Consider the following 27,758-nt stretch of genomic DNA (forward strand, 5'->3'; position numbering starts at 1 on the left):
GACCTATCGGCTGCCTTGATACTGTGAACCATCAGATCCTCCTCTCCACCCTCTCCGAGTTGGGCATCTCCGGCGCGGCCCACGCTTGGATTGCGTCCTACCTGACAGGTCGCTCCTACCAGGTGGCGTGGCGAGAATCTGTCTCCTCACCACGCGCTCTCACCACTGGTGTCCCCCAGGGCTCTGTTCTAGGCCCTCTCCTGTTCTCGCTATACACCAAGTCACTTGGCTCTGTCATAACCTCACATGGTCTCTCCTATCATTGCTATGCAGACGACACAATTAATCTTCTCCTTTCCCCCTTCTGATGACCAGGTGGCGAATCGCATCTCTGCATGTCTGGCAGACATATCAGTGTGGATGACGGATCACCACCTCAAGCTGAACCTCGGCAAGACGGAGCTGCTCTTCCTCCCGGGGAAGGACTGCCCGTTCCATGATCTCGCCATCACGGTTGACAACTCCATTGTGTCCTCCTCCCAGAGCGCAAAGAACCTTGGCGTGATCCTGGACAACACCCTGTCGTTCTCAACTAACATCAAGGCGGTGGCCCGTTCCTGTAGGTTCATGCTCTACAACATCGGCAGAGTACGACCCTGCCTCACACAGGAAGCGGCGCAGGTCCTAATCCAGGCACTTGTCATCTCCCGTCTGGATTACTGCAACTCGCTGTTGGCTGGGCTCCCTGCCTGTGCCATTAAACCCCTTCAACTCATCCAGAACGCCGCAGCCCGTCTGGTGTTCAACTTTCCCAAGTTCTCTCACGTCACCCCGCTCCTCCGCTCTCTCCACTGGCTTCCAGTTGAAGCTCGCATCCGCTACAAGACCATGGTGCTTGCCTACGGAGCTGTGAGGGGAACGGCACCTCAGTACCTCCAGGCTCTGATCAGGCCCTACACCCAAACAAGGGCACTGCGTTCATCCACCTCTGGCCTGCTCGCCTCCCTACCACTGAGGAAGTACAGTTCCCGCTCAGCCCAGTCAAAACTGTTCGCTGCTCTGGCCCCCCAATGGTGGAACAAACTCCCTCACGACGCCAGGACAGCGGAGTCAATCACCACCTTCCGGAGACACCTGAAACCCCACCTCTTTAAGGAATACCTAGGATAGGATAAAGTAATCCTTCTCACCCCCCCCTTAAAAGATTTAGATGCACTATTGTAAAGTGGCTGTTCCACTGGATGTCATAAGATGAATGCACCAATTTGTAAGTCGCTCTGGATAAGAGCGTCTGCTGAATGACTTTAATGTAATGTAAATGTGTTATGTACTTTACCATTCAATAATGTGCATGTTTTCGTGGAATATGGAACAGTTTATAAAATGTTCACTATGAATTCATAAAATAAAAAGAGCGAAAGTATCTTACCGTTCTTCCCAAGGACAGATTCAGGAGACGAGGCGTCCAACACGGATGGAGACCAACTGGAGGAGCTGTGACTGGGCTCATCCTGTTAATGAGGAGATGCACATTACTGATGGAGACAGACTACCATTACACAAGAGACTAACCTGCTCCTCAGCAAACATGATAATTTCTGCCTCTATAGACACCTTGGACGCCGCCGACTAGACGCCGCCGACTAGACGCCGCCGACTAGACGCCGCCGACTAGACGCCGCCGACTAGACGCCGCCGACTAGACGCCGCCGACTAGACGCCGCCGACTAGACGCCGCCGACTAGACGCCGCCGACTAGACGCCGCCAACTAGACGCCGCCAACTAGACGCCGCCAACTAGACGCCGCCAACTAGACGCCGCCAACTAGACGCCGCCAACTAGACGCCGCCAACTAGACGCCGCCAACTAGACGACGCCAACTAGACGACGCCAACTAGACGACGCCAACTAGACGACGCCAACTAGACGACGCCAACTAGACGACGCCAACTAGACGACGCCAACTAGACGACGCCAACTAGACGACGCCAACTAGACGACGCCAACTAGACGACGCCAACTAGACGACGCCAACTAGACGACGCCAACTAGACGACGCCAACTAGACGACGCCAACTAGACGACGCCAACTAGACGACGCCAACTAGACGACGCCAACTAGACGACGCCAACTAGACACTCTGGACATTGGCTGATAAAGGACTAGAAACACTTGTTTGTGTGTGCAAGTCAAAATAGTTCTTTTACTCCTCGTTGTAGAAAAAAGGCTTTTGTGTAAGTGGTGTATGGATAACAATCACGTTCTATCCACACACGTACATCAGACACTGAGCTTTCCAGTTCAGACAGTGTGGGCGCCTTCAGGAGCCTCTTCCTCTGATGCAGAGCCCCTCCCACCCCGGGAGCTGGTGGACAGGACAGGGTACTGGTGGTGTGCTTCCTGGGGGCATCTGGAGTGGACAAGTCTGTGGGAGGAGTCAGAGGACAGAGGAAAAGGAGAACATTAGTCACAGGGAGACAGGAAAATATTTGAAAAAAAAACATTGAGTAGGTCTGTCCAAACTTTTGACTCGTACTGGAGACTGTTCAAAGCCTAAAGTAAGGGGTTAAATGCATGTACAAAAATAAATAAATGGTTTCCTGATCTTTATGTCTCTCAGATATTTGACAGACACTTCAGGGAGGAATTCTGTTGTTCAAGGCGTTTGTACGGGCTAATAGCAGCAAGGCCAACACATTCATCAAATCATTATGTATACTGGATATATTTTTTATACTTCAAGGTGTCCTACAATTCTAAATGAAGATTATCTTTGGTATGACCTTTAAATTCCATATAGCTTAGTGGAATTGTATAAAACGCTCTAAGTACTGAAACAATGTTTAAAAAAGGCACCAGCATTACGATGGGACTCATTGGGTTAAACTGGTTTACCTCTCGAGGCAACATCAATTACTGTGAGAAGGAAAACTTACCTAAATATTGATGCTACCGTCAGTAAAGGCACAAATAGGCGCCCACAAAGACAGTTGATTTTAAAGATACAATTTGGTAGTATTCTGAAATACATTCTCTCATTCAAGTCCAACACTATGTACATCATCTCACACACACGGTGTGAGAACAGTAATAATACCAGAGCAGCGGTTCAGAGCTTGAGGGGTGCTGATGAATTTGTCTGCTCCTATAGGAGGGAACATCTTCAATATGGTCCTGTCATCAACACTGTATTCCTCCCTAATCATCAGCCTGTGTTACAGTCAGGTCTTTAGGCTGCTCCTATAGGAGGGAACATCATCATCAACCCTGTTTCTCCCTAATCATCAGTCTGTGTTACAGTCAGGTCTTTAGGCTGCTCCTATAGGAGGGAACATCATCATCAACACTGTATTCCTCCCTAATCATCAGTCTGTGTTACAGTCAGGTCTTAGGCTGCTCCTATAGGAGGGATCATCATCATCAACACTGTATTCCTCCCTAATCATCATCAATATTAAAAATAAAATAAAAAACACTACCCCATAATGACAAAGCGAAAACATGTTCAGAAATGTTCGCAAATGTATAATTGTTTTTATTTTTAAAAACACCTTATTTATATAAGTATTCAGACCCTTTGCTATGAGAGTCGAAATTGAGCTCAGGTGCATCCAGTTGCCATCCTTTGACAGTGCATAACAGAGCAAAAACCAAGCCATTGTCTATAGAGCGCCAAGACAGGATTGTGTCGAGGCACAGATCTGGGGACAAAAAAAAATGTCTGCAACATTGAAGGTTCCCAAGAACACAGTGGCCTCCATCATTCTTAAAGTGAAGAAGTTTGGAACCACCTAGACTCTTCCTAGAGCTGGCCGCCCGGCCAAACTGAACAATCTGGGAGAAGGGCCTTGGTCAGGGAGGTGATCAATAACATGATGGTCAATCTGACAGAGCTCTAGAGTTCCTCTGTGGAGATGGGAGAACCTTCCAGAAAGACAACCATCTCTGCAGCACTCAACCAATCAGGCCTTTATGGTAGTGGCCAGATGAAAATCACTCTTCAGTAAAGACACATGACAACCTTCTTGGAGTTTGCTAAAAGGCACCTAAATACTCTCATAACATGAGACAAGATTCTCTGGTCTGATGAAACCAAGATTGAACTCTTTGGCCTGAATGCCAAGAGTCACGACTGGATGAAACCTGGCCCAATCCCTACGGTGAAGCATGGTGGTGGCAGCGTCATGCTGTGTTGATGTTTTTCAGCAGCAGGGACTGGGAGACTAGTCAGGATTGAGGGAGAGATGGAGCAAAGTATTGAAAGATTCTTGATGAAAACCTGCTCCAGAGCGCTTGAGTGGCCCAGCCAGAGCCCGGACTTGAACCCAATCGAATATCTCTGGAGAACTCAGAAAATAGCTGTGCAGCGACACTCCCTATCCAACATGACAGAGCTTGAGAGGATCTGCAGAGAAGAAAAGGAGAAACTCTCCAAATACAGGTTTGCCAAGCTTGTAGCATCATACTTAAGACTCCAGGCTGTAATCGCTGTCAAAGGTGCTTCAACAAAGTACTGAGTAAAGGGTCTGAATACTTATGAAAATGTAATATTTCAGTTTTTGCTTTGTCATTATGGGGTATTGTGTATAGAGATTGATGAGTGAAAAAACAAATTAATCCATTTTAGAAAAAGGTTGTAACAGAATGTGGAAAAAGTCTAGGGGTCTGAATACTTTCCCAAGGCACTGTATACCATAGTGAATCATGGTGACGGACAGGCCAGGCAGGCAGCCTTCAGTATTACAGGGTAATCTGTCCCCTGTAGGAAGCACTTTAGTCAGCACTGCACTAACCATACCTAATCATAATATAACCCTACCCCACCATAATATAACCCTAGTAGAACCCAACCATCACCCCACCCAACCATAATATATGCCATTTAGCAGACGCTTTTATCCAAAGCGACTTACAGTCATGTGTGCATACATTCTACGTATGGGTGGTCCCGGGGATCGAACCCACTACCCTGGCTTTACAAGCGCCATGCTCTACCAACTGAGCTACAGAACCCCATCACCCCACCCAACCATCACCCCACCCAACCATCACCCCACCCAACCATCACCCCACCCAACCATCACCCCACCCAACCATCACCCCACCCAACCATCACCCCACCCAACCATCACCCCACCCAACCATCACCCCACCCAACCATCACCCCACCCAACCATCACCCCACCCAACCATCACCCCACCCAACCATCACCCCACCCAACCATCACCCCACCCAACCATCACCCCACCCAACCATCACCCCACCCAACCATCACGTCTGTCTGTCTGTGTTTGGGTCTGAACATGACATTAATCAGATGGGTGGTGTTATTGTCAGAGTAATTTAATGGACACAAGGGAATAGGTGATTTGACTTACTGAATTAGAGTTCGTAAGTGTGCCTGCTCCACTTAGCCTGCACTGGGAGTCTGGGCTGCATCATGTTAGCTCCACTAACTCACTGCTAGCCTGGGAGTCTGGGCTGTATCATGTTAACCCCACTAACTCACTGCTAGCCTGAGAGTCTGGGCTGTATCATGTTAGCTACACTAACTCACTGCTAGCCTGGGAGTCTGGGCTGTATCATGTTAGCTACACTAACTCACTGCTAGCCTGGTAGTCTGGGCTGCATCATAAAAGAAAAGAAAAATGCCATTTAGCAGAAGCTTTTATCCAAAGCGACTTACAGTCATGTGTGCATACATTCTACGTATGGGTGGTCCCGGGGATCGAACCCACTACCCTGGCGTTACAAGTGCCATGCTCTACCAACTGAGCTCACTGCTAGCCTGGGAGTCTGGGCTGCATCATGTTAGCTCCACTAACTCACTGCTAGCCTGGGAGTCTGGGCTGCATCATGTTAGCTTCACTAACTCACTGCTAGCCTGGGAGTCTGGGCTGCATCATGTTAGCTCCACTAACTCACTGCTAGCCTGCACTGGGAGTCTGGGCTGCATCATGTCAGCTCCACTAACTCACTGCTAGCCTGCACTGGGAGTCTGGGCTGCATCATGTCAGCTCCACTAACTCACTGCTAGCCTGCACTGGGAGTCTGGGCTGCATCATGTCAGCTCCACTAACTCACTGCTAGCCTGCACTGGGAGTCTGGGCTGCATCATGTCAGCTCCACTAACTCACTGCTAGCCTGCACTGGGAGTCTGGGCTGCATCATGTTAGGTCCACTAACTCACTGCTAGCCTGCACTGAGAGTCTGGGCTGCATCATGTTAGGTCCACTAACTCACTGCTAGCCTGGGAGTCTGGGCTGCATCATGTTAGCCCCACTAACTCACTGCTAGCCTGGGAGTCTGGGCTGCATCATGTTAACCCACTAACTCACTGCTAGCCTGTACTGGGAGTCTGGGCTGCATCATGTTAGCCCCACTAACTCACTGCTAGCCTGGGAGTCTAGGCTGCATCATGTTAGCTCCACTAACTCACTGCTAGCCTGGGAGTCTGGACTGTATCATGTTAGCTACACTAACTCACTGCTAGCCTGCACTGGGAGTCTGGGCTGCATCATGTTAGCTACACTAACTCACTGCTAGCCTGTACTGGGAGTCTGGGCTGCATCATGTCAGCTCCACTAACTCACTGCTAGCCTGGGAGTCTGGGCTGCATCATGTTAGCCCCACTAACTCACTGCTAGCCTGGGAGTCTGGGCTGCATCATGTTAGCCCCACTAACTCACTGCTAGCCTGGGAGTCTGGGCTGCATCATGTTAGCTCCACTAACGCACTGCTAGCCTGCACTGGGAGTCTGGGCTGCATCATGTTAGCTACACTAACTCACTGCTAGCCTGTACTGGGAGTCTGGGCTGCATCATGTCAGCTCCACTAACTCACTGCTAGCCTGCACTGGGAGTCTGGGCTGCATCATGTTAGCTCCACTAACTCACTGCTAGCCTGGGAGTCTGGGCTGCATCATGTTAGCCCCACTAACTCACTGCTAGCCTGCACTGGGAGTCTGGGCTGCATCTTGTTAGCCCCACTAACTCACTGCTAGCCTGTACTGGGAGTCTGGGCTGTATCATGTTAGCTCCACTAACTCACTGCTAGCCTGCACTGGGAGTCTGGGCTGCATCATGTTAGCCCCACTAACTCACTGCTAGCCTGTACTGGGAGTCTGGGCTGTATCATGTTAGCTCCACTAACTCACTGCTAGCCTGCACTGGGAGTCTGGGCTGCATCATGTTAGCCCCACTAACTCACTGCTAGCCTGGGAGTCTGGGCTGCATCATGTTAGCCCCACTAACTGACTGCTAGCCTGGGAGTCTGGACTGCATCATGTTAGCCCCACTAACTCACTGCTAGCCTGAGAGTCTGGGCTGTATCATGTTAGCTCCACTAACTCACTGCTAGCCTGTACTGGTAGTCCGGGCTGCATCATGTTAGCTCCACTAACTCACTGCTAGCCTGTACTGGGAGTCTGGGCTGCATCATGTTAGCTCCACTAACTCACTGCTAGCCTGGGAGCCTGCTAGCGGTGTGAATCGCTGTGCCTCCTGCTCACCTTGCTACTCACTAGAACCTATGATCACTCGGCTGCACATGCCTCTCTCTAATGTCATTATGCCTTGTCTATTGCGGTTTTGGTTAGTGATTTTTTGTGTTATTTCACTGTAGAGCCTCCAGCGCTGCTCAATATGCCTTAGCTAGCCTTTCTGTTCCACCCTCCACACATGCCGTGACTTCACCTCGCTTAACTGGTGCCCCTAGAGACAAAACCTCTCATCGTCACTCAATGCCTAGGCTTACCTTCAACTGTACTGACATTCTACCATACCCATGTCTGTACATTATGCCTTGAATCTATTCCTCCGCGCCCAGAAATCTGCTACTTTTACTCTGCTCTGAACGCACGAAACGACCAGTTCTTTTATCCTTTAGCCGTACTCTTCTCCTCAACTGGTGATGTAGAGGTTAACCCAGGCCCTGTAGCCACCAGTACTACACCTATTCCCCAGGCATTCTCATTTGTTGACTTCTATAAGCGCAAAAGCCTTGGTTTCATGCATGTTAACATCAGAATCCTCCTCCCTCTGTTTTATTCACTGCTTTCGCACACTACGCCAACCCGGGTGTCCGAGCCGTGTCTGAATCCTGGCTTAGGAAGGCCACCAAAAATCCTGAAATTTCTATCCCTAACTACAACATTTTCCGACAAGATAGAACTGCCAAAGGGGCCGGAGTTGCAATCTACTGCAGAGAATGCCTGTCATGATATCCAGGTCTGTGCACAAACAATTCGAGCTTCTACTTTTAAATATCTACCTTTCCAGAAATAATCCTCACTGTTGCCGCTTGTTACAGACCCCCCGTCAGCCCCCAGCTGTGCCCTGGACACCATATGTGAATTGATTGATTGCCTGCCCCCCCCCATCTATCTTCAGTGTTCGCACTGCTAGGTGACCTAAACTGGGATATGCTTAACACCCTGGCCATTCTACAATCTAAACTAGATGCCCTCAATCTCACAGATTATCAAGGAACCTACCAGGTATACAATTTATAATCTGTGACACTAATATAATAATGTGTCATATGTGGGAATGAAATGGATTGAGGGTCAACTTTTGTGTAACACCGGCCGAGCCGGGCCGCGTCCCGGCTGCGTGCCCTGCTCACCCAGGCGGTTGCGTCGGGTCACGTCAGGTGAAACAGGCCGTAGCTTCCTCTCCTGTTTGATGCCCTCTAAGAGACGCTCATGTAGAGTCTGCGGCCACGCAGGGTGAGGCTTCAACTTCCTTCCAGTAACCTACAAGTAGACAGACAAGCAGATAATGAATTCTGTGCAGGAGGCTCATCAACCATCCACAATAAAAACATGAAGCAACATACTGAAGCAGCTGCCCTTCCTTTCAATTCAACAAAACTGGATTCATCCCCTTAGGAGCAAGAAGGCGTCACAAGGGCAATAATTACAGTCTAGAGTGTACAACTGTGCTCTCAGTCGTAGCAATAGGAGGCTGCCAGACACACCATCTTCCCAATTCATCCGCCTCATCGTGTCTGTCGTAGGACAGCAGCTGGGTCTGACTCACTAGACTATCTAAAAATCACGACCAATGTGAAATAGGACTGCATCAGGCATGAAATGTGAAAGCATGCATATTGTTTATAATATACATAATTGAACAGCACTCACATGGTTGAGAGGTGGTCAGAGACCGGGTCAGTACTCCCCATGGTTGAGAGGTGGTCAGAGACCGGGTCAGTACTCCCAATGGTTGAGAGGTGGTCAGAGACCGGGTCAGTACTCCCAATGGTTGAGAGGTGGTCAGAGACCGGGTCAGTACTCCCAATGGTTGAGAGGTGGTCAGAGACCGGGTCAGTACTCCCAAGGGTTGAGAGGTGGTCAGAGACCGGGTCAGTACTCCCAAGGGTTGAGAGGTGGTCAGAGACCGGGTCAGTACTCCCAAGGGTTGAGAGGTGGTCAGAGACCGGGTCAGTACTCCCAAGGGTTGAGAGGTGGTCAGAGACCGGGTCAGTACTCCCAAGGGTTGAGAGGTGGTCAGAGACCGGGTCAGTACTCCCAAGGGTTGAGAGGTGGTCAGAGACCGGGTCAGTACTCCCAAGGGTTGAGAGGTGGTCAGAGACCGGGTCAGTACTCCCAAGGGTTGAGAGGTGGTCAGAGACCAGGTCAGTACTCCCAAGGGTTGAGAGGTGGTCAGAGACCGGGTCAGTACTCCCAAGGGTTGAGAGGTGGTCAGAGACCAGGTCAGTACTCCCAGGGTTGAGAGGTGGTCAGAGACCAGGTCAGTACTCCCAGGGTTGAGAGGTGGTCAGAGACTAGGTCAGTACTCACAGGGTTGAGAGGTGGTCAGAGACCAGGTCAGTACTCACAGGGTTGAGAGGTGGTCAGAGACCAGGTCAGTACTCACAGGGTTGAGAGGTGGTCAGAGACCAGGTCAGTACTCACAGGGTTGAGAGGTGGTCAGAGACCAGGTCAGTACTCACAGGGTTGAGAGGTGGTCTGGAGCGGATGAAGTCCAGGATGACCTCATGAGCACTCTTTACCCTGGGAGGGACGTCTCCATTCAGCTGGAGTAACAACGCATCAGAACAGGAGAGGTAATGAGTACACACACACACACACACACAAAATGCTAACGTCAGTTGTTATTGTAATGGAGAGAGGTTAGCATGTCTTGAGATGTTCATATAGGGTCTCGACCACTAGTTAAGGGTTAGAGGGTCTCGACCACTAGTTAAGGGTTAGAGGGTCTCGACCACTAGTTAAGGGTTAGAGGGTCTCGACCACTAGTTAAGGGTTAGAGGGTCTCGACCACTAGTTAAGGGTTAGAGGGTCTCGACCACTAGTTAAGGGTTAGAGGGTCTCGACCACTAGTTAAGGGTTAGAGGGTCTCGACCACTAGTTAAGGGTTAGAGGGTCTCGACCACTAGTTAAGGGTTAGAGGAGGAAGATATATAGCAGAGGGTCTAGACCACTAGTTAAGGGTTAGAGGAGGAAGGTATATTGTGGGTGCAACAAAGCTTGGAATGTGTTGAGTGCAGGGAAGCCTATCTTTTATACTGTTCGTTTCTAAGATCTCTACCCATGTCACTGAGGGTAATGTATAACGTTTACATTATGCCAGGATATGTCACTGAGGGTAATGTATAACGTTTACATTATGCCAGGATATGTCACTGAGGGTAATGTATTACGTTTACATTATGCCAGGATATGTCACTGAGGGTAATGTATTACGTTTACATTATGCCAGGATATGTCACTGAGGGTAATGTATAACGTTTACATTATGCAAGGATATGTCACTGAGGGAGAGAGGGTAATGTAACACTAGACATGCAGCGCATTTGGAAGGTTGTGCCCCATCAAAGCTGTTAAGAAACCTGTTTTGGACCTAGAATATGCGCTCTGGTAGAGCTTGGTAGCGGAGAGAAGTTTATGACTAGGGTGGCTGGAGCCTGAGAATTTTTAGGGCTTTCCGATGACCGCCTTGTACAGAGGTCCTGGATGGCAGGAAGCTTGGCCTCAGTGATGTACTGGGCCGTACGCACTACCCTCTGTAGTGCCTTGCGGTCGGAGGCAGAGCAGTTGCCATAGCCAGTCCGGATGCTCTCGATGGTGCAGCTGTAGAACCTTTTGAGGATCTGAGGACCCAAGCCAAATCTTTTCAGTCTCCTGAGGGGGAATAGGTTTTGTCGTGCCCTCTTCACAACTGTCTTGGTGTGCTTGGACCATGTTAGTTTGTTGGTGATGTGGACGCCAAGGAACCTGAAGCGCTAAACCTGCTCCACTGCAGCCGTGTCGAAGAGGGGCGTGCTCAGTTCTCTTTTTCCTGAAGTCCACAATCATCTCTTTTGTCTTAATAACGTTGAGGAAGAGGTTGTTATTCTAGCAACACCCGGCCGGGTCTGTCCTCCTCCTTATAGGCTGTCTCGTTGTTGTCAGAGATCAGGCCTACCACTTGTGTCATCAGCAAACTTGATGGTTTTGGAGTTGTGCCTGGCCGTGCAGTCGTGGGTGAACAGGAAGTACAGGAGAGGGCTGAGCACACACCCCTGAGGGGCCCCTGTGATGAGGATCAGCGTGGCAGATGTGTGGTTACCTACCCTTACCACCTGGGAGCGGCCCATCAGGAAGTCCAGGATCCAGTTGCTGGAGGTGTTTAATCCCCGGGTCCTTAACTTAGTGATGAGTTGAGGGCACTATGGTGTTGAACGCTGAGCTGTAGTCAATGGCAGTGTGGAGTGCCTCGACACAATCCTGTCTCGGAGCTCTTCGACCTTATGGCTTGGTTTTTGCTCTGACATGCACTGTCAACTGTGGGACCTTACATAAGTATTCACACCCTTTGCTAACTAATTATTTTTAATACATTTGCAAACATTTCTGAACATGTTTTCGCTTTGTCGTTATAGGGTAGTGTGTCGATTGATTAACTTTTTTATTTTTTTTAGGGAGAAACAGGGTTGATGACAGGACCATATTGAAGATGTTCCCTCCTATAGGAGCAGACAAATTCATCAGCACCCCTCAAGATCTGAACCGCTGCTCTGGTATTATTACTGTTCTTACACCTTTCGCGCGTGTGTGTGTGTGTGTGTGTGTGTGTGTGTGTGTGTGTGTGTGTGTGTGTGTGTGTGTGTGTGTGTGTGTGTGTGTGTGTGAGATGGACATAGTGTTTAACGAGTGGAAATGTATTGTGTGTAGATTCGGAGGGTCTGCTGTCCTCTGGCAGTCTATGGGGGTGCCACAGGGTTCAATTCTTGGACAGACTCTTCTCTGTATACATCAATGAGGTTGCTCTTGCTGCTGGTGAGTCTCTGATCCATCTCTACGCAGAAGACACCATTCTGTATACTTCTGGCCCTTCTTTGGACACTTAACAACCCTCCAGGCGAGCTTCCATGCCATACAACTCTCCTTCCGTGGCCTCAAATTGCTCTTAAATACAAGTAAAACTACATACATGCTCTTCAACCGATCGTTACCTGCACCTACCCGCCTGTCCAACATCACTACTCTGGACGGTTCTGACTTAGAATATGTGGACAACTACAAATACCTAGGTGTCTGGTTAGACTGTAAACTCTCCTTCCAGACTCACAAACATCTCCAATCCAAAATTAAATCTAGAATTGGCTTCCTATATCGCAACAAAGCATCCTTCACTCATGCTGCCAAACATACCCTCGTAAAACTGACCATCCTACCGATCCCCGACTTCGGTGATGTCATCTATAAAATAGCCTCCAACACTCTACTCAACAAACTGGATGCAGTCTATCACAGTGCCATCCGTTTTGTCACCAAAGCCCCATATACTACCCAACATTGCGACCTGTACGCTCTCGTTGGCTGGCCCTCGCTTCATACTCGTCACCAAACCCACTGGCTCCATGTCATCTACAAGACCCTGCTAGGTAAAGTCCCCCCTTATCTCAGCTCGCTGGTCACCATAGCATCTCCCACCTGTAGCACACGCTCCAGCAGGTATATCTCTGGTCACCCCCAAAACCAATTCTTTCTTTGGCCGCCTCTCCTTCCAGTTCTCTGCTGCCAGTGACTGGAACGAACTGCAAAAATCTCTGAAACTGGAAACACTTCTCCCTCACTAGTTTTAAGCACCAGCTGTCAGAGCAGCTCACAGATTACTGCACCTGTAGATAGCCCACCTATAATTTAGCCCAAACAACTACCTCTTTCCCAACTGTATTTAATTTATTTAGCTCCTTTGCACCCCATTATTTTTATTTCTACTTTGCACTTTCTTCCACTGCAAATCTACCATTCCAGTGTTTTACTTGCTATATTGTATTTACTTTGCCACTATGGCCTTTTTTGCCTTTACCTCCCTTATCTCACCTCATTTGCTCACATCGTATATAGACTTGTTTATACTGTATTATTGACTGTATGTTTGTTTTACTCCATGTGTAACTCTGTGTCGTTGTATGTGTTGAACTGCTTTGCTTTATCTTGGCCAGGTCGCAATTGTAAATGAGAACTTGTTCTCAACTTGCCTACCTGGTTAAATAAAGGTTAAATAAAATGTAAAAGATTGATGAGGGAAAAACAATTATTTAAATCAATTTTAGAGGCTGTCACGTAACAACATTTGGAAAAAGGGAAGGGGCCTTGAATACTTTCAGAATGTATGAAAAACATCAAAACCCAGAAAGCATCTGAAGAGTAGAAAAGCTGACCCAGAAAGCATCTGAAGAGTAGAAAAGCTGACCCAGAAAGCATCTGAAGAGTAGAAAAGCTGACCCAGAAAGCATCTGAAGAGTAGAAAAGCTGACCCAGAAAGCATCTGAAGAGTAGAAAAGCTGACCCAGAAAGCATCTGAAGAGTAGAAAAGCTGACCCAGGATCCAATCATAGGCCACACGCTTCATAAACAGGTGTAGACTAACAGTTACACGAAAATAGCATGAGCTCCTCCTGTCCAGCCAATCTTATTAATATATGCCATTTAGCAGACGCTTTTATCCAAAGCGACTTACAGTCATGTGTGCATACATTCTACGTACGGGTGGCCCCGGGGATCGAACCCACTACCCTGGCGTTACAAGCGCCATGCTCTACCAACTGAGCTACAGAAGGACCATTATGATCTGAAAGGCAACTAAATCAGAGCAGGACTCTGCAACGTTTAATGAATATGAACTCAGCGACATGGGACCAGGCTAACAGATGAGACCCTCCCTTCACAATGACTTAAAAAAACCATGATCAATCATTCCTCTAAGGTGATATTCTTCATGTTCAAGTCCCTCACCATGACGTTCCGTAGTTTGTATCGTTTGAAGCGGATGTCATCCATCAGCATCTCATAAGGTGTGAGCTGGAACTCTACAGGTAGAGGGCTGTACTGTCTCTCCTGGACCTTCTTCAGCTTGACCCCGTTACGCAGGTCACTCATCACCTGCATCCAGAACTTAGCCTGAGGGACACAGGATAATAGCAGGGTTGGGGTTCATTTCAATTCAGAAAGTAAACCAAATTTCAATTCTACATTTTTCTCATTTTACAGAATTGGAATGCAACTTTCAGTGTACTTCTTGAATTTAAATTGACTGGTTGCCCAGCAACCAACCACAGACAATAGTATCAACATTTAGATCTTTACAGTATCTAGGTGTCAAGTATCAGAACTGTTCCTGTGTTGAGCGATAAGATAATTATGGTCCTTCTTACCACACCGTCTGCAGTCCGTCTTACCACGCCGTCCCACGCCGTCCGTCTTACCACGCCGTCCGTCTTACCACGCCGTCCGTCTTACCACGCCGTCCGTCTTACCACGCCGTCCGTCTTACCACGCCGTCAGTCTTACCACGCCGTCCGTCTTACCACGCCGTCCGTCTTACCACGCCGTCCGTCTTACCACGCCGTCCGTCTTACCACGCCGTCCGTCTTACCACGCCGTCCGTCTTACCACGCCGTCCGTCTTACCACGCCGTCCGTCTTACCACGCCGTCCGTCTTACCACGTCCGTCTTACCACCGTCTTACCACGCCGTCCGTCTTACCACGCCGTCCGTCTTACCACCGTCCGTCTTACCACACCGTCCGTCTTACCACACCGTCCGCCGTCCGTCTTACCACACCGTCCGTCTTACCACACCGTCCGTCTTACCACACCGTCCGCAGTCCGTCTTACCACACCGTCCGCAGTCCGTCTTACCACACCGTCCGCAGTCCGTCTTACCACCACCGTCCGCAGTCCGTCTTACCACACCGTCCGCAGTCCGTCTTACCACCGTCCGCAGTCCGTCTTACCACCACCGTCCGCAGTCCGTCTTACCACCACCGTCCGCAGTCCGTCTTACCACCACCGTCCGCAGTCCGTCTTACCACACCGTCCGCAGTCCGTCTTACCACACCGTCCGCAGTCCGTCTTACCACACCGTCCGCAGTCCGTCTTACCACACCGTCCGCGGCGGATTCTTCTGGTTCTCAGGGATACAGTATAGTCAAGCTAACTTCTGTTTCCCCTGAGAAAAAGTGATGCGGGGACTTTTTGCGCCCGCTACTTTAGGTCACGCTTACCCAGTCAGCGTTCTGTAGCTCGTTGACATCTCTGATTGGTTCCTCTCCAGTGTCTCGCTCCATCCGCCGCAGGTTCTACAAGGTACAGGGGGAAGACAGAAATGGAGAGCGTGAGAGGTGATATGTTTAATACAGGAGTTAAGTTGCTATTTTGCTGTGCACTAGAAACAGAGCTCTGGGTCAACACCAGAAGGTCATGGGCAGTGTTATTTATCTGTTGTATGTCTGGCTGGAGGAGAAAAGAGGGATGGCGGGAGGAGAGGAGAGGAGAGGGATGGCGGGAGGAGAGGGATGGCGGGAGGAGAGGGATGGCGGGAGGAGAGGAGGGAGAAGAGGGATGGCGGGAGGGGAGGAGAGGGATGGCGGGAAGAGGGATGGCGGGAGGAGAGGAGAGGAGAGAAGAGGGATGGCGGGAGGAGAGGAGAGAAGAGGGATGGCGGGAGGAGAGGAGAGAAGAGGGATGGCGGGAGGAGAGGAGAGAAGAGGGATGGCGGGAGGAGAGGAGAGGGATGAGGAGAGGAGAGGGATGGCGGGAGGGATGGCGGGATGCGGGAGGAGAGGAGAGGGATGGCGGGAGGAGAGGAGAGGGATGGCGGGAGGGAGAGGGATGGCGGGAGGAGAGGAGAGGGATGGCGGGAGGAGAGAGGGATGGCGGGAGGAGAGGGGAGAGATGTAAGGTAAAGGAGAAGAAAGTAGTAGCTTAATCCGACTGCAGTCACAGCAGCCAGGTTACAAATGGTGTAGGGAAGGAGAGGAAGCCACTGTAGACTACTTAGATACAGCATAGAGACCTCCCAGTGTCCTTTGCCTCACTGACCCAGTTAAACCAGCCAGTCCCTTGCAGTCATCCCAGCATGCCTTGGGCTTCCCTCGGACTGGCTGCTGACTGTGTGGTGGACTCGACCCCGTTGAAACGCTCCCTTGTGAATCATTAATCTGTTGAAACTCAAATTAATCAGTGAACTAATGTAAATGGTCTCGCAGTAACTAGGCTAATTAGTTTGGACCAGGAACCCTTTCTGAATAGGGAGAAACCTGGACAGTTCTTTCTGGTCAAATATGGATAAACCGACACCAAGCAGCTTTGTCTCCTTTTGGAGATGTACCTTGCCTGGTTAAGAGCCTCATTCTGAGCAGGTAGCAGAATATGGGATCATTCTTGCTCATTGATCATTTAAACACTTCTACTGTTAGAGCTGTTGATCAGACTCCGGGCCTCTCCAACACAGACTATGTCAAACTAATCAGCTGCTGCAGAGTCAGGTACTTCACCTTAGTGAATAAGGGATTGGTTAATAAACATGTCAGGTACCTCAGCTCTTCAGTGAGTAAGGGATTGGTTAATAAACATGTCAGGGGCGTTCTCACCTCTTAGTGAGTAAGGGATTGGTTAATAAACATGTCAGGGGCGTTCTCACCTCTTAGTGAGTAAGGGATTGGTTAATAAACATGTCAGGGGCGTTCTCACCTCTTAGTGAGTAAGGGATTGGTTAATAAACATGTCAGGGGCGTTCTCACCTCTTAGTGAGTAAGGGATTGGTTAATAAACATGTCAGGGGCGTTCTCACCTCTTAGTGAGTAAGGGATTGGTTAATAAACATGTCAGGGGCGTTCTCACCTCTTAGTGAGTAAGGGATTGGTTAATAAACATGTCAGGGGCGTTCTCACCTCTTAGTGAGTAAGGGATTGGTTAATAAACATGTCAGGGGCGTTCTCACCTCTTAGTGAGTAAGGGATTGGTTAATAAACATGTCAGGGGCGTTCTCACCTCTTAGTGAGTAAGGGATTGGTTAATAAACATGTCAGGGGCGTTCTCACCTCTTAGTGAGTAAGGGATTGGTTAATAAACATGTCAGGGGCGTTCTCACCTCTTAGTGAGTAAGGGATTGGTTAATAAACATGTCAGGGGCGTTCTCACCTCTTAGTGAGTAAGGGATTGGTTAATAAACATGTCAGGGGCGTTCTCACCTCTTAGTGAGTAAGGGATTGGTTAATAAACATGTCAGGGGCGTTCTCACCTCTTAGTGAGTAAGGGATTGGTTAATAAACATGTCAGGGGCGTTCTCACCTCTTAGTGAGTAAGGGATTGGTTAATAAACATGTCAGGGGCGTTCTCACCTCTTAGTGAGTAAGGGATTGGTTAATAAACATGTCAGGGGCGTCCTCACCTCTTAGTGAGTAAGGGATTGGTTAATAAACATGTCAGGGGCGTTCTCACCTCTTAGTGAGTAAGGGATTGGTTAATAAACATGTCAGGGGCGTTCTCACCTCTTAGTGAGTAAGGGATTGGTTAATAAACATGTCAGGGGCGTTCTCACCTCTTAGTGAGTAAGGGATTGGTTAATAAACATGTCAGGGGCGTTCTCACCTCTTAGTGAGTAAGGGATTGGTTAATAAACGTGTCAGGGGCGTTCTCACCTCTTAGTGAGTAAAAGGGATTGGTTAATAAACGTGTCAGGGGCGTTCTCACCTCTTAGTGAGTAAGGGATTGGTTAATAAACGTGTCAGGGGCGTTCTCACCTCTTAGTGAGTAAGGGATTGGTTAATAAACGTGTCAGGGGCGTTCTCACCTCTTAGTGAGTAAGGGATTGGTTAATAAACGTGTCAGGGGCGTTCTCACCTCTTAGTGAGTAAGGGATTGGTTAATAAACGTGTCAGGGGCGTTCTCACCTCTTAGTGAGTAAGGGATTGGTTAATAAACGTGTCAGGGGCGTTCTCACCTCTTTGGCACTCCTGATCTTCTCCAGGAAGCTGCGTAGCTCTCTGGTCTCGGCGTAGAGCGCCCGACACACAGCCTGGTAGTGGTTAGGGGCATCAGAGGGGCTGGGCAGGTGGGACGTACACAGCTGGAGGGAGGAGGGACGGCAGACAGACAAGGTCATATACTGATAATTTAAATGTATACACAGATCATTAGAGGAAGGAGCTTGAGATGACAGCTCAGAACAGAGTGTGACGGAGAGAGGTTGTTGATGGATGATGTTCCCTAGCAACGGGCTCTAGGAAGTAATCCATTATCAGGACAACACACATAAAACATGCAATACATTAGGAAAGTATTCAGACCCCAAATTGTACTTGTCACTGAATACAATCTGACTGAAATGTTTACTTACCAAGCTCTCAAACAACAATGTAGTTCAAGAAAAATAGTTGATTAAACTTCAAAAGAAAAAAAAAGGTAACAAGCAATTTACAAAACAATAATGAGGCTATTATACGGTTAGTATAATAGGTTAGTAACGAGGCTATATACAGGGTCCTTAGCTTAGTGATGAGCTTTGAGGGCTCTATGGTGTTGTGGTGTTGAACATTGAGCTGTAGTCAATGAATAGCACTCTCATAGGTATTCCTTTTGTCCAGGTGAGAAAGGGCAGTGTGGAGTGCAATTGAGATTGCGTCATCTGTGGATCTGTTGGGGCGGTATGCAAATTAGAGGAGGTCTAGAGTTTCTGGCATAACAATGTTGATGTGAGCCATGACCAGCCTTTCAAAGCACTTCATGGCTACCGACGTGAGTGCTACGGGGCAGTAATCATTTAGACAGGTTACCTTAGTGTTCTGGGGCACAGGGACTATGGTGGTCTGCTGGAAACATGTTGGTATTACAGACTCGGTTAGGGAGAGGTTGAAAATGTCAGTGAAGACACTTGCCAGTTGTGTACTGAAAGCATGTGTGAACCGTCTGGCCCTGCGGTTTTGTGAATGTTGACCCCGTTTCAAGGTCTTGCTCATGTCGGCTACGGAGAGTGTGATCAGACAGTCGTCCCGAACAGCTGGTGCTCTCATGCATGCGTCAGTGTTGCTTTTTTTTATGCTTGCATCGAGGTAAGCATGGTAGGCTCGCGTCACTGGGCAGCTCGTGGCTGGGTTTCCCTTTGTAGTCCGTAATAGTTGAAGCCACATCCGATCTGCGTCAGAGCCAGTGGAGCAGCTTTGCCTGTTTGATGGTTCGGAGGGCATAGCAGAGCCAGTGGAGCAGCTTTGCCTGTTTGATGGTTCGGAGGGCATAGCAGAGCCAGTGGAGCAGCTTTGCCTGTTTGATGGTTCGGAGGGCATAGCAGGATTTCTTATCAGCTGCCGGGTTAGAGTCCTGCTCCTTGAAAGCGGCAGCTCTAGCCTTTAGCTCAGTGCAGATGTTGCCTATGATCCATGGCTTCTGGTTGAGATATGTGCGTACAGTCACTGTGGGGATGACGTCATCGATGCACTTATTGATGAAGGCGATGACGAAGGTGGTGTACTCCTCAATGCCATTAGATGAAACCCGGAACATATTCCAGTCTGTGCTGCAAAACAGTCCTGTAGTGTAGCATCCGCGTCATCTGACCACTTCTGTATTGAGAGAGTCACTGGTACTTCCTGCTTTAGTTTTTGCTTGTAATAAGGAATCAGGAAGATAGAATTATGGTAATTATTTCCCAAATGGAAGGCGAGGGAGAGCTTTGTACGTGCCTCTGTGTGTGGAGTAATGGTGGTCTAGAGTTATTTTTCCTCTGGTTGCACATTTAACATGCTGGTAGAAATGAGGTGAAATGGATTTAAATTTGCCTGCATTATAGTCCGTGGCCACTAGGAGCACCGCTTCTGGATTAGCATGGTCTTGTTTGCTTATGGCCTGATACAGCTTGTTGAGTGCGGTCTTAGTGCCAGCATCGGTCTGCGGTGGTAAATAGACTGCTACAATAATACAGATGAGAACTATTGGTAGTGTGGTCTACAGCTTGAGGTACTCCACACAACCCCTTACCAGACGTAGCTGTTCTGTCCTGCCGATGCAAGGAAAACCCAGTCAAATGGACCAGAGTCATCGTTCAGCCACGTCTCGCAACATGAGATATTACAGTTTAATGTCCTGTTAGATAGTCTTAATCGTAGATCATCCATGGTAACTAATGGTGAATTACTGTGATACCGGCAGTTATTTGCTTCACAATCACCGGCTGAAGAAATGTCATGACCGCCACAGCCCTATACATACTGATGCCCCTTACAAGAAGAGCAGAAGGGAAGGCTACAGACAGACAGACAGACACACAGCCCTACTAGAGACCTATACATACTGATGCCCCTTACAAGAAGAGCAGAATGGAAGGTTGGAGAGAGAGAGAGAGACACAGCCCTACAAGAGTCCCCTCCTATAGCCTGGTCCCAGACCTGTGGTCCCCTCCTATAGCCTGGTCCCAGACCTGTGGTCCCCTCCTATAGCCTGGTCCCAGACCTGTGGTCTCCTCCTATAGCCTGGACCCAGACCTGTGGTCCTGTCTCAGCCTCCAGTATTTATGCTGCAGTAGTTTATGTGTCGGGGGGCTAGGGTCAGTTTGTTTATCTGGAGTACTTCTCCTGTCCTATTCAGGTGTCCTGTGTGAATCTAAGTGTGCGTTCTCTAATTCTCTCCTTCTCTCTTTCTTTCTCTCTCTCGGAGGACCTGAGCCCTAGGACCATGCCCCAGGACTACCTGACATGATGACTCCTTGCTGTCCCCAGTCCACCTGGCCATGCTGCTGCTCCAGTTTCAACTGGCCTGGGCCCTAGGACCATGTCCCAGGACTACCTGACATGAGGACTCCTTGCTGTCCCCAGTCCACCTGGCCATGCTCCTGCTCCAGTTTCAACTGTTCTGCCTTACTATTATTTGACCATGCTGGTCATTTATGAACATTTGAACATCTTGGTCATGTTCTGTTATAATCTCCACCCGGCACAGCCAGAAGAGGACTGGCCACCCCACATATGCCTCGGTTCCTCTCTAGGTTTCTTCCTCGGAGGACCTGAGCCCTAGGAGTTTTTCCTAGACTACCTGACATGATGCTTTTCCCCAGTCCACCTGCATTGCTGCTGCTGTTTGGGGTTTTAGGCTGGGTTTCTGAACAGAACATCTTGGTCATGAGATATCTAGCTGACAGCCAGAAGGGCTGGCCACCCCATATAAAGCCCGGTTCCTTTGATTTGATTTGATTTAGTTTCTCCTGCCACCGTAGCCTGGACCCAGATCTGCTGTCTGGGGTTTTAGCCTGGTTTCCCAGCATCTGAGATCTCCTGCGAAGGGCTATATAAATAAATTTGATTTGATTTGATTTAGTCTCCTGCTATAGCCTGGACCCAGATCTGAAGTCTCCTGCTATAGCCTGGACCCAGATCTGAAGTCTCCTGCTATAGCCTGGACCCAGATCTGAAGTCTCCTGCTATAGCCTGGACCCAGATCTGAAGTCTCCTGCTATAGCCTGGACCCAGATCTGAAGTCTCCTGCTATAGCCTGGACCCAGATCTGAAGTCTCCTGCTATAGCCTGGACCCAGATCTGAAGTCTCCTGCTATAGCCTGGACCCAGATCTGAAGTCTCCTGCTATAGCCTGGACCCAGATCTGAAGTCTCCTGCTATAGCCTGGACCCAGATCTGAAGTCTCCTGCTATAGCCTGGACCCAGATCTTGCCTACTCAATTGCTCATTGTAAACCCAAACAAACAGTTTGGTATGACAGCACAAAGGACTGGCACTCAGGCTAGTAATTAGACCAGTACCATTATAACATGTTGTTACAGGTAACTATGTAGTAGAGACAGACCAGTACCGTTATAACATGTTACAGGTAACTATGTAGTAGAGACAGACCAGTACCATTATAACATGTTACAGTTAACTATGTAGTAGAGACAGACCAGTACCATTATAACATGTTACAGGTAACTATGTAGTAGAGACAGTCAGATCAGTACCATTATAACATGTTACAGTTAACTATGTAGTAGAGACAGACCAGTACCATTATAACATGTTACAGGTAACTATGTAGTAGAGACAGTCAGATCAGTACCGTTATAACATGTTACAGGTAACTATGTAGTAGAGACAGACCAGTACCATTATAACATGTTACAGGTAACTATGTAGTAGAGACAGTCAGACAGGACGTACCATTATAACATGTTACAGGTAACTATGTAGTAGAGACAGTCAGACCAGTACCATTATAACATGTTACAGGTAACTATGTAGTAGAGACAGTCAGACAGGACGTAGCATTATAACATGTTGTTACAGGTAACTATGTAGTAGAGACAGTCAGACCAGTAACATTATAACATGTTACAGGTAACTATGTAGTAGAGACAGTCAGACAGGACATACCGTGAGGACGTCTCTGAATCTTTTAATATTACAGACAGTGTTTGGGTCTTCCTCCTCCTCGGTGGCCTCGTAACCTTCATCAGGGCAGGGGTCCCTCTCCTCCTCTGTGGCCTCGTAACCTTCATCAGGGCAGGGGTCCCTCTCCTTCTCTGCCACGTTGGTCATCATGTCGATGAGCTGCTCCAGAGGCGGACTGAGTTCTCTCTCCTCGCTCTCCTTCAGACTGTAGTCCAATGCCTTGTAGATCATGATTCCCAGAGATTCAATCACCTACAGGACAAAAAAACAACAGGCCGTTATTCACCCACATACGGAGCCAGTAGACGCTGCTCCCAACTCCTACTACCATTAGGATTCCCCAATGACACAATATGAAGACCAGTCCAGACAAACACTGTATCAGATTGGCCATCCAAGACCAGATCAGGGTGATATCCAACTCCTCAATAACTGACACACAAAGTAACATTCCATGACCCCAAGTGAAACCATGACAAAAATAGTTCCTGAACACAAATAACAAATCTGTCTATGTGGTGACTAAAATAAATCAGAAGTGTTTTAGTATTATGTAACCTAATCCGCGTCTCCCTGGGCACCAGGGTGGGCATGTGGAGGAGCGTGATTGACAGGCAGCACAGGCCAGGTAAAAACATCTGATAACAGACTCATTGTCAGACAGTTATCGGACTTTTTCCCCACTTCATAAATGAACTAGGCTTCTTTAAAAAAAGGCTTACATCCACTAGTCAGATAAGTCTATAGCCTTCTCCCACTAGAATTAAGGATATCAAATCACATGTTATTGATCACATACACACATTTAGCAGACGTTAATGCAGGCGCTTGTGTTCCTATCTCCAAGAGCAGCACCTTTACATTACATTAAAGTCATTTAGCAGACGTTAATGCAGGCGCTTGTGTTCCTATCTAAAAAACATCAAATAAAGGAATTAATATAGAAATAAATATTGGGACGAGCAATGTCAAAAGACCTGTGTGTGTTTATTTACTAAACCCCCCCCCATTCAGGAAGTACTTTGACCACTTGACTTCCTCCAAACACCCCCCCCAAGCATGATGCTGCCACCTGTGGTGTGACTACTTATGGAAATGAGATGCAGGTCTGCATTTATATTTTCAATAAAATTGCAAAAATGTCTAGAAACATGTCATTTTCACTTTGGCATTATATGTAGATGTCTGAGAGAATAAATCTATTCAAGCTGTAATCCAGGCCAACGTGAAATCACGGGGTATTAATACTCAATGCATGTGTCCATGGTATCTCAGCAAGTAAACCAAAGATCTCGTTTGTAGTTTCCTTGGATTCCAAGCCCATGTCGAGACTTGCCAGTGATCACCAGTGACTCTGGTCCGTGTCGAGACTTGCCAGTGATCACCAGTGACTCTGGTCCGTGTCGAGACTTGCCAGTGATCACCAGTGACTCTGGTCCGTGTCGAGACTTGCCAGTGATCACCAGTGACTCTGGTTCGAGACTTGCCAGTGATCACCAGTGACTCTGGTCCGTGTCGAGACTTGCCAGTGATCACCAGTGACTCTGGTCCGTGTCGAGACTTGCCAGTGATCACCAGTGACTCTGGTCCGTGTCGAGACTTGCCAGTGATCACCAGTGACTCTGGTCCGTGTCGAGACTTGCCAGTGATCACCAGTGACTGGTCCGTGTCGAGACTTGCCAGTGATCACCAGTGACTGGTCCGTGTCGAGACTTGCCAGTGATCACCAGTGACTGGTCCGTGTCGAGACTTGCCAGTGATCACTAGTGACTGGTCCGTGTCGAGACTTGCCAGTGATAGTGACTGGTAGTGACTGGATCCGTCGAGACTTGCCAGTGATCACTAGTGACTGGTCCGTGTCGAGACTTGCCAGTGATCACTAGTGACTGGTCCGTGTCGAGACTTGCCAGTGATCACTAGTGACTGGTCCGTGTCGAGACTTGCCAGTGATCACTAGTGACTGGTCCGTGTAGCCTAGTGATGGGTTATCCACGAACAAACGGCTCTTTCTGGACGAATCGTTTAGAACGTCGGGAACTGAATTGCATCGGAGAGAGACATTGGGCTCCCTAATTTGCATACATACTGGTAGGCTCTTACTGTTTTTTGGCAGTTATCTGCAGATATATTCTGAAAACATTTCATGAAGATGTTGAATCCTCAGGAACAATAGGTAGTGGTGCAAGAGCTTCAATCTGATCCTGAAGGTTATAAAAGAAAACCGACTGAAGGTTATAAAAGCTAACGATACTCATATGGTATTAAAGATATTGAAATAGGCCAATAGATTCGAGTCAAGTGTCGACAATGGAGTAGTCAACTGCTGCTTTCCTGTGCAAAACTGTCATTCCCATGTTTCCCATGGGGCGGCAGGGTAGCCTAGTGGTAAGACTGTCATTCCCATGGGGCGGCAGGGTAGCCTTGTGGTAATACTGTCATTCCCATGTTTCCCATGGGGCGGCAGGGTAGCCTAGTGGTAAGACTGTCATTCCCATGTTTCCCATGGGGCGGCAGGGTAGCCTAGTGGTAAGACTGTCATTCCCATGTTTCCCATGGGGCGGCAGGGTAGCCTAGTGGTAAGACTGTCATTCCCATGGGGCGGCAGGGTAGCCTTGTGGTAATACTGTCATTCCCATGTTTCCCATGGGGCGGCAGGGTAGCCTAGTGGTAAGACTGTCATTCCCATGTTTCCCATGGGGCGGCAGGGTAGCCTTGTGGTAATACTGTCATTCCCATGTTTCCCATGGGGCGGCAGGGTAGCCTTGTGGTAATACTGTCATTCCCATGTTTCCCATGGGGCGGCAGGGTAGCCTTGTGGTAATACTGTCATTCCCATGTTTCCCATGGGGCGGCAGGGTAGCCTAGTGGTAATACTGTCACTCCCATGTTTCCCATGGGGCGGCAGGGTAGCCTAGTGGTAAGAGCGTTGGTCGGAAGGTTCCTGTCATTCCCATGTTTCCCATGGGGCGGCAGGGTAGCCTAGTGGTAAGAGCGTTGGTCGGAAGGTTACTGTCATTCCCATGTTTCCCATGGGGCGGCAGGGTAGCCTATTTAGTAGTTCTTAAAAGTAAATGAGTCATACTTTAATGACTGCTGAATACCAACTATTAATCACTTAGATCATGTAAGCAACTGCTTTCTATCCCTCTCCATCACATAACAGACAAGTCTCAGCATCATGCAATGGATCATGGTCATTGTAGTTACTTCCCACTTTTTATGCGCAAAACTTCTTAGAATATTGGCCTGTTGGAAACTACAACATCACACAGTTCAGACTTCTAAATTAACTAAGAAACTAATAAATGTAATGGAATTCAAATAATTGAACAAAATGTCAATTAGTTTAAAAACTAAATGTTGGTTAGTCGCTCAGGAATAGTTTTAACATTCCCTCTGTATGCATGTTCTAACCAAGCTGCATCAGTCTTCAACATTAGAGGAGGTGACTGTGAAAGTGGGTCAGGGATCCACACAAGTGAGAGGCAAATTAGACCCAGAGGGAAAGGTGTTTAGAGGAGAAGGACCAGCTGAATCGCAGAGAGGCAACACTATCGGGTTATTATTTAGGTGGAGCAGTCGATCCCACAGAGCGATTGTGAACATTAGGGATCTGCCGGGCCCATGCCGCGGGGACTGCCGGGCCCATGCCGCGGGGACTGCCGGGCCCATGCCGCGGGGACTGCCGGGCCCATGCCGCGGGGACTGCCGGGCCCATGCCGCGGGGACTGCCGGGCCCATGCCGCGGGGACTGCCGGGCCCATGCCGCGGGGACTGCCGGGCCCATGCCGCGGGGACTGCCGGGCCCATGCCGCGGGGACTGCCGGGCCCATGCCGCGGGGACTGCCGGGCCCATGCCGCGGGGACTGCCGGGCCCATGCCGCGGGGATGAAGCCAGTTCTGCACAGAACCTTGCCAAGGCCAATCTTGTGAAACGCGCTGTCCACCCCACACAGAGATCAAATGATCAGAGACCATCCAGATCAGAACAGCAAGAGAACTGATCTCTGGGTAAACAAAACAATCACACCACTCAGTTCAACCATGGAGATCACAGACACTGTGTCCCGTATCACACACTCAGTACCAGTCAAAAGTTGGCACACCAAGTCATTCAGAAGGTTCCTTTATTTGTATTATTTTCTACATTGTAGAATAGTGAAGACATCAAAACTATGAAATAACATGTGTAGAACCCCACTGGGTCATAGTATAATGCTAGGCTGGTACAAACCCCACTGGGTCACGCTAGGCTGGTACCAACCCCAAATCAAAAACTATGACTGGGTCATAGTGGTCACGCTAGGCTGGTACCAACCCCCACTGGGTCATAGTGGTCACGCTAGGCTGGTACAAACCCCCACTGGGTCATAGTGGTCACGCTAGACTGGTACAAACCCCCACTGGGTCATAGTGGTCATGCTAGGCTGGTACAAATGGCTTATAATGGTTTTCATGGTGGGCACCGGGCCTTGTAGTTGGGTTGCTTCTCATTCCATGAAACACACCTGGCTAAATGTTATACACCACAGTCTTACTGTAAAAGCATAATACAAGGCCCAGTTCTGGGAACAGGGTATATGTAACTCACCTCTAAGGAAGTGTTGGGAGGTCTGGGTTTATCTAGGAAAAATAGAAAAAAAAGTTAGTCAAAAATACACTAGAGGCCGACCGATTAATTGACATGGCCGATTAATTAGGTCCGATTGCAAGATCATAACAATCGGTAATCTGTCTTTTTGGACGCCAATTACATTGCAAACCATGAGGAAACTGCACGGCAGGCCGACCGCCCGCTACGGCAGGCCGACCGCCCGCTACGGCAGGCCGACCGCCCGCTACGGCAGGCCGACCGCCCGCTACGGCAGGCCGACCGCCCGCTACGCGAGTGCCTCGTCAAAAGGACCTTGTGGCTGTAATGAGCCAAGGTAAATTGCTAGCTAGCATTAAAAAAATTTTTTTGAACAATCAATCTTCACATAATCATTAGTTAATCTAGCTTGTCCTGCGTTGCATATAATCAATGAGGTGCCTGTTAATTTATCATCGAATCACAGCCTACTTCAACTTTGCCAAACGGATGATGATTTACCAAAAACTCATTTGCGGGAAAAAAAGCACATTCGTTGCACGAATGTACCTAACCAT

At 48.7% G+C, this 27,758-nt stretch overlaps 1 protein-coding gene across 5 annotated transcripts in view; it reads right to left on the minus strand.

Annotated features, from left to right (window-relative positions):
* spire1a (spire-type actin nucleation factor 1a) overlaps window positions 1-27,229 on the minus strand; it is a 43,884-nt gene extending 16,655 nt beyond the window's left edge. For 4 of the 5 annotated variants that reach the window (XR_006840273.1, XM_046361339.1, XM_046361338.1 and 1 more), the window contains exons 1-9: window positions 27,202-27,229; window positions 22,593-22,862; window positions 18,185-18,310; window positions 15,465-15,539; window positions 14,195-14,359; window positions 9,901-9,984; window positions 8,569-8,698; window positions 2,222-2,367; window positions 1,370-1,451 (exon numbers count right to left, since the gene is read on the minus strand). Coding sequence is in view for 4 of the 5 variants with exons in the window: in XM_046361339.1 (XP_046217295.1) it covers window positions 1,370-1,451; window positions 2,222-2,367; window positions 8,569-8,698; window positions 9,901-9,984; window positions 14,195-14,359; window positions 15,465-15,539; window positions 18,185-18,310; window positions 22,593-22,841 (1,057 nt within the window). In the remaining variant the exon portion in view is untranslated. Of the gene's footprint in view, window positions 1-1,369; window positions 1,452-2,221; window positions 2,368-8,568; window positions 8,699-9,900; window positions 9,985-14,194; window positions 14,360-15,464; window positions 15,540-16,281; window positions 16,403-18,184; window positions 18,311-22,592; window positions 22,863-27,201 lie in introns of those variants that run through there. The other variant, XM_046361340.1, reaches the window with a different exon arrangement.
* Between the last annotated feature and the right edge of the window lie 529 nt (window positions 27,230-27,758).

This window comes from Oncorhynchus gorbuscha, linkage group LG09, assembly GCF_021184085.1.
Source record: "Oncorhynchus gorbuscha isolate QuinsamMale2020 ecotype Even-year linkage group LG09, OgorEven_v1.0, whole genome shotgun sequence".
Taxonomy (NCBI): Eukaryota; Metazoa; Chordata; class Actinopteri; order Salmoniformes; family Salmonidae; genus Oncorhynchus; species Oncorhynchus gorbuscha.